Source organism: Colossoma macropomum, unplaced genomic scaffold, assembly GCF_904425465.1.
Source record: "Colossoma macropomum unplaced genomic scaffold, Colossoma_macropomum, whole genome shotgun sequence".
NCBI classification, from domain to species: Eukaryota; Metazoa; Chordata; class Actinopteri; order Characiformes; family Serrasalmidae; genus Colossoma; species Colossoma macropomum.
Genome location: NW_023495633.1, coordinates 394863 through 408958, shown reverse-complemented (window position 1 = coordinate 408958; position 14096 = coordinate 394863). Strand labels below are relative to the sequence as shown.

General features: G+C 40.1%; 1 protein-coding gene across 3 annotated transcripts in view; it reads left to right on the top strand.

Annotated features, from left to right (window-relative positions):
• The window catches only part of st3gal4 (ST3 beta-galactoside alpha-2,3-sialyltransferase 4), an 80400-nt gene that overhangs the window by 41370 nt on the left and 24934 nt on the right, over positions 1 to 14096 (top strand). Inside the window, exons 3-5 of one of the 3 annotated variants that reach the window (XM_036563122.1) lie at positions 3127 to 3199; positions 3318 to 3392; positions 13776 to 13858. In XM_036563122.1, coding sequence (XP_036419015.1) covers positions 3127 to 3199; positions 3318 to 3392; positions 13776 to 13858 — 231 coding nt within the window. Of the gene's footprint in view, positions 1 to 3126; positions 3200 to 3317; positions 3393 to 6260; positions 6388 to 13775; positions 13874 to 14096 lie in introns of those variants that run through there. The other 2 variants (XM_036563121.1, XM_036563124.1) reach the window with 2 other exon arrangements.

Genomic DNA, 14096 nt, shown 5'->3' with positions numbered 1-14096 from the left:
GTCATTTTCTCATCCCTCGTTCCTCCCATATAGTCCCGTTAATTTTCGCCAGTACTCAAACTCTATTACTTCTTTGCCTGAGAGTCACCAAAATGCATGTACTCATTCAGGGCAGGTCCCCAAGGTGAAATTTCAATTAACCTAGCATTAAAATGAAGGTGGAACTTCTATTAAAATAGCAATTAATTTAAGGTGGAACTTTAATTAACATAGCATTACATTTAAGGTGGAACTACTATTAACATCTCTAAATTCAAGATGGCACAGAATTTAAGGGGGAATTTCGATTAACATAGCATTAAGTTTAAGGTGGAACCGGTATTAACATATCTCTAAATTTAAGATGGCACAGAATTTTAGTTGGAAATTCAGTTAACATAGCACTAAATTTAAGATGGCACAGAATTTAAGGTGGAATTTCAAATAACATAGTGTGAAATTTAAGGTGGAACTGCTATTAACATATCACTGAATTTAAGTTGGAACAGAATTTAAGGTGGAATTTCAGTTAACATAGCATTCAATTTAAGAACTGCTACTAACATATCACTAAACTTAAGGTTGAACTTCAATTAAAATAGCACTGAATTTAAGGTGGCACAGAATTTAAGGCGAACCTCTATAAGGTAGCACTAAAATTAAGGTGGAACTTTATTTCAGATGGCACAGAATTTAAGGTGGAACTGGAATTAACATGGCACTACATTTAAGGGGGCACAGAGGTGGAACTTCATTCACAGTAGCACCTAGCAACGAATTACCATCCACCACAGATACTGCAGCTTCTGCTTAACAACATTTTGGCAACATTTTAACAACTATCAGCAGTCTTCAGCCATTTTAACGTTTTGACGTAATTAACTGGCTTTCTCAAGCCAACTTAAAGTTCGTTCACAAACTTTCCCTTTCTAGTTTTAGTTACAGTTCAATGGCCCATTAGCTCCTTGGGTTTTAGCTTGTATTAGTTCATAGATGTCATCTTCCACATACAGTAAACATATTCGCAGTCTTCAAACTGTATAAATTCAGTGATACTTGTATATACATGTCATTAACATCAACAACAGCAATTTAAAGATTGATTTTACTGATTTATATTCCAAAGGTAATTATAGTAATTACTTCATTCAGGTTTTTTTTTTTTACATTTACATAAAGAATAAGCAGCAGTAAGTGGTCAGAATAGATAGGGTGAAATCAGGGAGTAAATGTATCTTTGCTAAAGCATTTTAATTAAGTTACACTCCAGATGTGGCAACTTTAATGTTTTTTCCTACAGTCAGACCAAAAGATGATCTGAATATTACAGCACAGCACTTCTGGTAAGTGATGTGCTGTTGAGCTTGTTTGTAACATGAGGTTATATCTGCTTTGCCTATGTAGGACATGCGCGTGACTACAGTACTTCATATAATCGTGGCTCTCTTTTGATTGGCTTTCAGAACTAAAGCTATTAAATTCGGCCAGTCTTCCTTCTAACTGGTTTATGAGATAAAACATTTATTTTTACTCTGTAACATTATTCAAAATAAGTACTGAAGTAGGAGTACTTTAAAGGAAATAAACTCAAGTACAACCTCATGTCCAAAAAAGGTGGGGCACTTTGCAACACATAAAAAAAACAGAAAGCAATGATGTGCAAATCATTTAAATTCTATATTTAATTGAAAATAGTACAAAGACAACACATCAGTTTTTTGAAAAATAATATGCCCAGTTTGAATTTGATGCCAGCAGCATGTTTCAAAAAAGTTGGGATGGAGTAACAAAAGACTGGTAAAGTTGTGTAGTTCTGAAATAAACACCTGGTGGTTAATTGGCAACAAGTCAGTAACATGGTTGGGGAAAAAAAGAGCATGTGAGCATGTGAAAGACTGCTCGGGCAAATAGTGAAACAATTTAAGAACAACGTTTTTCAACGTAAAATAGCAAAGAACTTGGGATTTCATCGCCTACGGTACATATCATTATATTCAACAAATCCACATGTGACTGGTGCGGGTGTCAAAGGTAAGAATTTCTAGGCAACACCCCACACAGCATACCCAGACTACGCCACCCCTATTTACTGGGTAGGGGGCCCCACACTGGAATACTCAAATGAGTTAGACAGAGCTGTTCCGCAATATTTACACTTTATGTATTAACTTTCAATAAAAAAAATTAAAAAGAGCTGTCCACGATATTCTTAATATAACCATTAAGTGTGAAATAAGAGGCATGAAAACCAGCCTTAATTATCACGGTTTAAGTATTAAAACCTAGTGCTCAGAAGGGTACAAAATCAATACACCCTCAATAATAAATAAACCAACATAACCCAAAATTATTGCACAAAACTTCAAAAAAAAAGGGAATAAATAAAAAAATATTATTTGTAACACCAAAACAAACAAAACACCACAAACTAAGAGAATGATCAACCACCAAAATAATACCTACTCTTTGGTGGTTCTCTGGGGGTCCTGACCATTGAAGAACAGGGTGAAAGGAGGTTAACAAATTATGCAGAGAAACAGAGACTGTACTTGTAGAACTACAAAGTGCACCTATACAGTAAATGGAGCTGTTCAAATGGACAAAGAATGGTGGAGGTGTACTAAATAAACTGGCTGTGTGTGTCTGTGTGTGTATGTATGTATATATCATAAAATACATGATTTAAGAAGAGTATATTAAGTATAAATTAGTGTATGTATAATACATAAATACTTAAACTCCTTTTTTCTATGTGCTCTGAAAACACAGTACAAGGTGGTACAAAAAAAAAAGAATCTGCCATGAATATGCAAATCGTCGTATTTACAGTATTGACATGGTTGATTACACTGACAAAACTGCAGCTTTGAGTTTTTTATATCACACAACCCTACCATCCACAAAAATGGGTGATGTATGTTTGCCATGCTTGTAATAAACGTAAGGTGACTGTAGTGTTGTTTTAGGAGTCCCTGATTGGGAGTTTGATTTTAACCTGGGTTTTTCAAGAGCCTATACGCTTTCATCTATAGAAATGAAACAAATTTTTCATAGATTTATTTAAAATGAGGAAAATTAAACTGTAAAGGAGATGTAAATTATATCTCAACCACCTTTCTTTATTCTGTTTGTTTGTGTCTCTCCCAGCATGGTGTATTAGACTGATCCCCGTTGGATTTTTTTTTATCTGTTACTACTGCTCCCAGTTGTGTCTTCAAAGGTGAGCTATTTTACCGTGCTGTTGTTTAGCAAGATGTATTAGGTTGCATTTTCCTTGTATAGTTATGAAGGGAACAAAAAACTTTAAAGCCTGTTTTCTGAAAATAATTGCCTTGTAGTAAGCTTCAACCATCCACCAAGTTTCTATGTGACAACATAATTGCACAAAAGAAGTGGGAGAGACTCAACTTCAAGTAAGTGTGTCTGTGTGTGTGTGTGTGTCTGTGTGTGTGTGTGTGTGTGTGTGTGTGTGTCTGTGTGTGTGTTAGAGATGAAACGATATTAAAATTTCATATCACGATTATCATGACCAAAATTATCACGATTATCGGTATTATCGCGATATTGTTCAAATGTTTTGAAAAGTAAAATAAATAAAAAAAATAAATACTGATACACAAACTGAAACTCGTTTCACCAACTTTTATGTTAACACAAATAGTATTGGCAGCAATATGCACTTTTTGTTTGCATAAACATTAAAAAATAAGGTCAGTACATTTTTAGTATTACTTTTGTATTACTTACAATACTTGTAATACTCTGTAAACAAAAGAATAGCAAATGTATTATTATTACTGTTATTATTGTTGTTATTATTATTATTATTATTATTACTGTTCTTCTTCTTCTTTTTCTTCTTCTTCTTCTTCTTCTTATTATTATTATTATTATTATTATTATTATTATTAATTACAATAACTAGGGATTTCCCTGCATAGAGAATTAAATCTCCACCAACTCTGAGGTGGGTCTTAATGGAAAATTACTACTTCTAAGAAGTGCTGCACTCGGGGGATTTCTGTCCGAACTGCAACTGCAGCATTATTGTGCCGTTGTGGCGCTGAGCATTTTAGAACTAAAACATAACTTAAAATTAACATGCATCTGAGCTGCGGCAGAAACACTCCTGAAGTTTAATCTCTGAAACTCTGCATTTCCTAAAAGCAGCACGCAGCGTTTACTTGCGCGAGGTCCCGTCTCAAAGCACACATCTTCCCTATGTAGTGCACTTCGTGGATCATGAAATAGCAAATCCTTCACCCAAAGAGTGCAAGAAACGTTCGACTAAGTCATCTATAATCAACATTAACAATAGGTTACAAATCCCCTATTTAAAACTCACCTGCTTGTTAATGATGATCGTGTTTGTTTGAACAGTAGCGCTCTACGTAGGGGACACTGAGTGATTTGAGACGGTGTTATTCTCAGACAGTAAACACTGCAAGCGAGACGAGAAAGGGGAGCTGTGCAGATTGAACCTCTGCAGCGTCTCGTTCCAGAGCTCATGTGACTGTTAACTCAGAGCTCATTTTGCTCTGAACTAAAAGCTTCATTTTATATGATTAACGAACCATAAGCATAGGTTAAACCACACAGACCATGACATTTCTTCTATTTCGAAGTCCCCACAGACTTCTCCGTTGAAGTTAACCTTGCATTCTCTAAAAAGTAGCGGGTGGTGGTCGCGAAATGACTCGTAAAGTTTGATGTGTTGCCCCCTTTCACCGCTATTTTCTTTCGGCCTGTTCGGCAGACAGGGTGGTCATCTTCAATTAACTTTCCTTCTGCATCCTTATAAAACCCAAAATATGAACAAACGTCAGACTTGGTCTTCTTAGAAGGCTGAAATATCCGAGTTTTCACACCGCGGTAATCGACCACGGTTTTAACGATACTTTAAAGTTCAAACGGTACTACTAACCGTCATTAATTTTACCGCGGTTTACCGTGAAACCGGTAACCATTTCACCTCGTGTGTGTGTGTGTGTGTGTGTGTGTGTGTGTGTGTGTGTGTGTGTGTGTACATATATATGCATGTATGACATGTTTTGGGGTTTCGTGTTTGTACTGTCATTTATCAATGGTTGAAGGGGGCTGCAAAACTATAATACATTAATGGATTGTGTCAGTATTTCTTAGCTACTTGAGTGATGTTTTTTTTATTTTTTTTTTTTTCTCTTTTGCTGGATTTTGAAATGATAAATGATCGGGAATTGCAAATAGATTGCATCTATCACAATGGCTATTAAGTTGCATGATGTAAATGCCAGAAAATGCACCACCTATATATTACCATCTGGCTATCACAAAAACTACTAGCAGTAGCCCTTAATGGTGCAACAGACGGATCCTGACTCTGTTCTGCTATTAGTGCCTCCAGTGAAAAAGTAAGGGAATCTACCACTTCTGCCAGAGTCTTCCTAAAAGTGTTTTAAAGGCACCCCACTCTCAGTAGCCCAAAATTTTGAACGTGTCACCACACAAGCAGTGGGCGGCACGGTGGCGCAGTGGGTATCGCTGTCGCCTCACAGCAGGAAGGGCCTAGGTTCGATTCCCGGCCGGGTGACAAGGGTCGTTTCTGTGTGGAGTTTGCATGTTCTCCCCGTGTCTGCGTGGGTTTCCTCTGGGTACTCCGGTTTCCTCCCACAGTCCAAAAACATGCAGTCAGGCCAATTGGACATGCTAAATTGCGTCTAGGTGTGAGTGAGTGTGTGTGTGTGGATGTATATGTCGGTTTGTCTGCCCTGCGATGGACTGGCGACCTGTCCAGGGTGTATCCTGCCTTCCGCCTGATGACAGCTGGGATAGGCTCCAGCACCCCACCGCGACCCAGAAGGATAAGCGGTTTAGATGATGGATGGATGGATGGACCACACAAGCAGAAAATACCTCTGGATATTCTGCTTCTAAGGCTACTGTCTCTGGTATCTAAAAAGGCACCTGTTTTACAATGGGAGTCAAACACACTTGAAACCCAGCCAAGTCATTACCTAAAAGAAAAGTCACACCCTCTACTGGCAGAGACGGGACCACTTCAACAGTGACCAGGCAATTTACCACGTTAGACTTCAAATAAATGTTGTACGTTGGAAGAGTTTCCACCTCAAACCCTTTACTAAAGCTGAAACACCATCTGATGCTGATATGGTTACTGGCACCACCTCCTGTTCTGAGGAGTTAGCAACAGTACCACAGGATACAAATTCTTTATATACATTTGGCACTGGACCACTGTTTCACCCACAGGCTTGTGATGGCCTTGCTTTCTCCCTTTTTAGCAAGAACTGGACAACCTGATTTTATGTGGCCAGACCTCTTACAATAGTGACACAAAACCTCAGTACGAGATGGATACAACTTGTCAGGGTAGTGGACTCAAATGGTGGCAACCCTGATCTGGGCCCAGTAAGTATATACTTCGCAGGCTGCTAGCCACCTATCAAATGCCACTTCTTGCTGCCAGGCAGTATCCATGTATCACACTGCTTATGGTGAAGAGATCTAAACCTCTGGCGATAAGCCTCTGACACCAGCTCAAATGCTGCCAAGACTGCTTTTCTAGCTGGTTTATACCCCCTAACACCTGGTTACCATCTAGTATAACATACGCCTCCTGATCTTTTCCCACCAAGACACTTTGAACGAGCCAGGACCATTTTTCTTCTGACCATTCCAGTTCTTTAGCCATCTTCTCAAACGATTCAAAAACAAGCCCACATCATCCTCGATTTAGACTACTATTGAAATCAAAATGCATGTTGTGCCTCCACTGCTGCTGACTATTTGTAGTTTTAAGTTTCTCCTGCTCCAACTCCAACTGAACTGACATTTGTTCTTGTTCCACCCGTGCCTGATAAGGTTCCCTTTCTTTTTGCTGTTCTTGCTCCCTTAGCTTTTTTTTATGCTCCGTAACACAGTCAGGTAAACCTCTCCATTCTGTACTCTACTATCTCTGATTTATTTATTAGTTACCTCTTTGTCTGCTGTATTTGGATGCTGTGCCACCGCAACTAGCTCTGCCTTTTTCCACAGATCACTTTGGTCAAAGTCGCCAATGCAAAATTCTTGCACATCAATCGCTGCCATAATAACCTTTAAAGTACTAGCTTGGCCCACAAACAGGTACACCTCCATATGCAAGGTAACCAATGTGCTATTTAACACACAAGCCAAATCTTACTACCTCGGTCCATTGCCAGCAATTTATGTGCGTTTAGCCTATTCAAAGCTATGAAGTCCTCTGGTAGCAAACACTACGAAAACTGGATTTACATCCAAATGACTACTCCCTACGCTCCCCAAAGAGCTAACAAAGCTAAGGTGAATAAATGTCACTGGGGGAAGTCCAGCTTACTTCAACAATTCCAGGCCTGCACCCAAGCGCTGTCCCTCGAGGATGAAGAGCACAAGCCCGTCGGTAATGTTCAGAGGTTTAAAAGTAGGAAGATGAGACAATTCCCCAAACAAATTGCTGAAACCCAGCTAAAATAGATAGATAGATGATCTTGGTATTAAAATTATGACATCTAACTAATACACTGTCAAATTTGGTGTAAAGCTGTCCTAGTAGCAAGTGTTCTACTGCATGCTATAGTACACACAGCACAGGTAATTATAGCTCACTTAAACTCTGCTGACCCATGTTTTAAGGATGAAGACTTGAATCTGTGGGAGCAAACCTTTTGTGTTTGTGTGTAGATCTGTCAGCTAAGCATGCTTCACTATGTTCATTAGCTTCCTTAGCGAGAAGGCTAAAACAGTTTCAGCAATTACCTCACAAGCAATTACAGCTCACTGATGCTGCACTGAGGCAAGTTTAGAGAATAAAGACTCACATCTGAGTGGGTAAATAAAGTGACGGGTGTTAAAGTGACAAAGACAGGATCGAACCTGTTCTGTGGTATTTTGAGTTATTAGACTGCTAAACTAGCACTAGCATAATCAGCCCTACTGTGCTCACCTTATCACTGTTAAACATTTAACAATTGTTATTTAGTTTATGACATTTATATCAATAAGCATATTGTTATGTTTTTGTTTCTGCTCTGCACCATCTCATCTGATCAGTTTGTTTCCACATAGAGGGCTGCGTTCACTAAAAGTAAATGCACAGCTGTAGTGGAGAAAGGGGCAGCATTTGGAAAATAGGAGTCAAGGGGGGGCATTTACGATTTGCATAATCATTATAGATCTCTGCATTCGTAATGAGTGTTAAGGTTTAGTTTTGTGACCTGAAGAGACCTGATCAAGTAAAGCACTGTAACCTTTATAAATTGTTTAATTATCTTGGCCATGACAGCTACAGATAATCAGAAAGGTGCACTGGGTGTAGTACTGAAGTGAAAAAAAAAGCCTGTACATTTACATGATTAATTAATGACACCAAATTTGCACTTCCACATTCCATTCAACTAGATGATGAGACTGATATTTTGCCTTCAGTATTTAACAATAATTTGTTAAATAACCATTTATTTAATGTGTTGGGAAAAAACTAAAATAAAATGTGGTAGTTTGAGCAACGTTTCAGTTGATTCACTAGTGTTTTGTCAGGTCTCAGAGCTTATTTGACTCATTAAGCCTTAATCGAAATCGGGTGTAGACAATTTCAGAGCATGATAAATTATATGACTGTTTAAACCTCTCAGGATGTTCCACTACAGCAAAAGAGAAAATTTAAAAAGTAAGAGATATTCAAACAGTACCTGCAGGTAATCTCCACTGTCATTAACAGTAGTGGACGAAGTACACAAATCATGTACTTGAGTTAAAGTAGAGATACCCAAGGTAAAATATTACTCCAATAAAAGCAAAAGTCCTCCCTCTAGACCTCCACTTGAGTAAAAATGCAAAAGTATTTGCCTTCAAATGTACTTAAGTATCAAAAGTAAAAGTACTAAAAGATTAATAATGACTTTAATGTCCTATTACCATTTTTGTAACAAGACTCTTGCTTCACTAACTCATTTTAGGTGAAAATACTCTAGTGTCACTCTTGGTAAACCAATCTTTTAATAGAAAATCATTAATTAGTCTGTCACTGTCTATTAAAATTATCATAAGCACAAAACACTAAAGGCTAGCAAATTCAATTAGGTAGAACCAAGTGGCTATGAAATAACTTTTTTCAAACAAGCAAAGTTTCAGGTCAAGATTATTTGCAACTTAGTTACAAGTTTAAGTTTAATAAAAACTTGCTTTAAACACAGGTTCATAAATGAGTTTTTCTTTACTATATTCCATCTGCTGGAATATAGTAATTTACTATAACATGAAATAGTGTTTGTATAAATTCAGAAAAACGGCACATGCCAGTCCCAAGTGCATTTGTGTACATAATTCTATATTCCATCATATTTCATATCGTTCCATCATTCATGTTAGTATAGGCACTCCCAAAATTTTACACTGCTGCACTGACGTTGAACCGTATGACGGGGTTTTAGGGCCACTGTTAATAAAAATAAAAATAGTAGACTTCGAGAATAAAGTTGTGATATTTCCAGAAAAAAAGTCATAGAATTACGACATTAAAGCGGCAGTAATACCAGGAAAGGTCACAATATTGTGGCCAAAGGCATTGCAAAAGGAAGGCAGCACCTCCTCGTGTTAAAATGAGGGGTGTTTAGGAGATGGTGGAGTTATACTTTCATATCGATTTCACCCATAAAGAAATACTCAGTCTCCCTGTCTCTCCTGGCACATCAGCACCAGCCTGTTATTAGTATCTGAAACGGCTGTGCAGGAAACTGTTTATTTGGAATAAAGAACCAAATGGACTCTGAGGAAACTGTCTGTCTGTTTTGTTGAAGGAGAATCACAGGCAGGGTCGCCTACACAGCTATCGGGGGCTACATCTCTGTGCCATTCAAAGAGAGCATGAAGTTTCACAGACAATGAAAATGATAATCAAAATGATTGATCCACAAAGAGACGAGTGTGTGGAGCTCCGGCACGCCAGTACAGCAACTGAGACACCAACGCGTTATGGCAGCCCCCCTACAGTTTTTTACAGTTTTTACACAACTTTTTTCTCGAAATATTACAACTTTATTCTCGAAGTCTACTATTTTTATTTTTATAACAGTGGCCCTAAACCGCCGTCGTAGAACTTTATGCTTGCACTGGGTAGGTATGTCCAGCTGGTCAAAACAAGCTCAAAACAAAGTGTGCGCTGTACCCTGATTGGTGTGCTTGCTTTGCGCTTCTTTTGTTTTGACTTTGAAAAATGTTACATTTTTATACACACATAAGCCAAAAGGAGAGACAGACTTTGCATAAGGTGGTGGAGTAAAAAGTAAGATATTTGACTTTGAAATGTAGTGGAGTGAAAGTAAAAAGTCACCCAAAATGGAAATACTTCAGTAAAGTACAGATACACGAAAAAACGTACAGTAACGAATTGCATTTACTTTGTTACTGTCCACCACTGGTCATTAATGAAGCGTCATTAAGAAACAGAAGCTAAGGAGAAATGTTGACATGAAGACAAGATTTGTAAGATCAAGAAAAGTTGAGGAATTTGCTTGTAAACTGGTTATATGTGCAAGGCCCTCACATTACTGCCAAGAACCTAGAAGCTGATTAGCCTGGCATGAAAATAGTGATGCACTTGCCCACTGTGCAGTGTTGTGGCACAGACATTGTCTACATGGATGGATCATCAGAAGGTAACTTTAACTGTAATCTCATCTCAAAAGTCAGTGTCTGAAATATACAACACAAAACATAGCCAGAGGAATTTTGGAATCAAGTGCTGTGGTCTGAAAAATGGAACCCTTTGGCTACAGCCACTAAAGTTATGTTTGGAAAAAAAAAAAGAGAAGCATATCAGTTGCCAGTTGTTAAGCATGGAGGTTAATCTGTTATGCTTTGGAGACATGTGGCAGCCAATGGCACACAAACTGTGGGGCTAGAGAGAAACTGAAGAAGAAAAGAGGTTAGATATTACAAGAGAATGATCCAAAACATGCTTCAAAATCCACCATGAGCTACTTCAAGAAATGAAAGATTAATGTTTTGAAATGTCCTTCATTGTTTCCAGTTTTGCATATTATTGAAAATCTGTGATTAGATCTTACATATGCTGTCCATTCAGAATTGCCCAAGAATATAACAGAACTATAGGTGGTCTGCAAGAAAAAGTGGAAATAATCGCCTAAATCACCAAATCACTATTAGTTGGCTACAAGAAACTTTTGGAAACTGATTTCAGCCACAGGGGATCTTACAAAGTACTAGCTAAAAGCGTGCCTAGATTTATGCACATGCTGTTATGTTTTAGTTTGTTAATTATCTTACATTCACATAGTCTTACTGGGAGACTTCAATGCTCATGTTGGCAATGACTGGGAGACCTGGAGAGGCATGATTGGGAAGAACGGCCTGCCCGATCTAAACCCGAATGGTGAATTGTTATTGGACTTCTGTGCCAGGCATGGATTGTCCATAACGAACACCAAGTTCGAACACAAGGACGCTCATAAGTGTACATGGTACCAGAGCTCCTTGGTTCAAAGGTCAATGATCGACTTTGTTGTCGTTTCATCTGACTTGGGACCATATATTCTGGACACTTGGGTGAAGAGAGGTGCTGAGCTGTCAACTGATCACCATCTGGTGGTGAGTTGGATCAGATGGCAGGGAAGACCGATGGTCAGACCCGGTAGGCCCAAGCGAATAGTAAGGGTGTGCTGGGAACGACTGTCGGAGGCCCCTGTTCGGAATGATTTTTAACTCCCACCTCCGGGAGAGCTTTTCTCATGTCCCAGAGGAGGTAGGGGACATAGAGTCTGAATGGACCCTGTTCAAAACCTCAATTGTGGGAGCTGCCAGGCGTAGCTGTGGCCAAAAGCTTGTTGGTGCCTGTCAGGGTGGTAACCCAAGAACCCCCTGGTGGAGGCCGTCAAGTTGAAGAAAGAGGCCTTTAGGGACTGGATGGCCCGAAGGACTCCCGACTCAGCAGATTGGTACCGACATTCAAAAGAGGTGGCAGCTGCAACGGTGGCAGAAGCAAAATCCAGGGCGTGGGAGGAGTTTGGTGAAGCCATGGAAAAAGACTTTCGTCGGCCTCAAGGAGGTCCTGGACAACTGTCCGGTGACTCAGGAGCGGTCGGGTTGGCTGCGCCCAAGCTGTATTCAGCAGGGGTGGGCTGACGCCTCTGCAATATTGCATGGACCTTGGGAAGAGTACCCTTGGGCTGGCAGACTGGGGTGGTGGTCCCTATTTTTTAAGAAAGGGGACCGGAGGGTGTGTGCCAACTATCGGGGTATCACACTGCTCAGCCTCCCTGGGAAAGTCTATGCCAAGGTGCTGGAAAGGAGACTTCGACCGATAGTTGAACCTCAGATTGAGGAGAAACAATGCGGATTCCGTCCTGGCCGCGGAACAATGGACCAGCTTTTCATCCTCTCACAGATTGTTGAGGGGGCATGGGAGTTTGCCAACCCAGTCTACATGTGTTTCGTGGATTTGGAGAAGGCTTACGACCGTGTTCCCTGAGATACCTTGTGGGAGGTCCTCCGGGAGTATGGGGTGCCGGGGTTACTACTCAGAGCCATTCAATCTCTGTACGCCCGGAGGGAGAGCTGTGTTCGCATACTCAGCATTAAGTCTGACTCTTTCAGTGTTAGCATTGGATGCCTCCAGGGTTGTGAGGGTAGGAGGATGGTCAGGAGGGTCAGGAGGGCATTATGTGTGGAGGCTGGAGGGTGGCATCTCTGCTATTTGCAGACGATGTTGTTCTTTTGGCTGAATCACATGGATGCCTCCAGCGCGCACTGGAGCGGTTTGCAGCTGAGTGTGAAGCGGTTGGTATGCGGATCAGCACCTCCAAGTCTGAGTCCATAGTCTTAGCCCGGAAAAGGATTGCTTGCCCACTCCATGTAAGGGGAAAGGACTTGCCCCAGGTGGAGGAGTTTAAGTATCTCGGGGTCTTGTTCATGAGTGATGGAAAGAGGGATCGTGAGATCGACCCCAGGCTGGGACAGGCGGCAGCAGTAATGCGGTCGCTGTACCGGACTGTAGTAGTGTTTACTGATTGGTCTACATCCCGACCCTCACTTATGGTCATGAGCTGTGGGTTATGACCGAAAGAATGAGATCGCGAATACAAGCGGCGTAAATGAGCTTTCTTCGCAGGGTGGCGGGCTACACTCTATTTGATAGGATGAGGAGCTCGGCCATCCGGGAGGAGCTCAGAGTAGAGCCGCTACTCCTCCGCATTGAGAGGAGCCAGCTGAGGTGGTTCAGGCGTCTGATCTGGATGCCCCCTGGATGCCTCCCGGTAGGGGTGTACCAGGCACTGCCTACCGGAACAAGACCGGTATCCTAGGACCCACTGGAGGGATTATATCTCCAAGTTGGCCTGGGAGCAGCTTGGGCTCTCCGGGAATGAGCTGGAGGAAGTTGCGGTGGACAGGGTCGTCTGGGTTCTCTGCTCTCCCAACTGCTACCGCGACCCTATCTGGACTAAGCAGTTAATGATGATGATGATGATGATGATGATGATGATGATGATCTTACATTCTGCAAATAAATAATTATGTATTAAAATTAGCAGAAATCTATCATATTTAAGTTCATGCAGAGGTGGTGATTAATTTTACTTAGAAAATGACCACAATGTGTTGTTATAATGTTACATAATAAAATATTGTGAACATTTGCTCACGCATAAAGTTATGATACAGGTTATCAAGTCCTCTTTCCTGCTTTTTAAATTTTTTTGTTATGAAATGCTGCTGCAGAATGAGAAAGAGATGTTGACATGTTATTTGTTGTGTTGAAACAGCATTAGCAGAAAAACAGAGCTGTTTCTGAAGCTGAAGGATTTTTTCTGGAAAGAACACCAGTCAGCACTGTCCCTGCCTTATGGTATTAAAGGAAGTGGTATGGTATATCCTTTTATCTGAGTTTATTTTAAATGTAGAACATTTAAATGTAATTTGGGTCGCACCAGGCTTTACTTTTAATGCATAATAGCATTTATTTACATTTATAAGAAGGTCATCTTGTTCAAATTTTGCATTTTCTGGTCAGTACAGAAGTAGTAACCATGAATGGTGCCATTGGCCTCTTTGATATGATAGACTTTTTTTTTGGTAGTGCACTT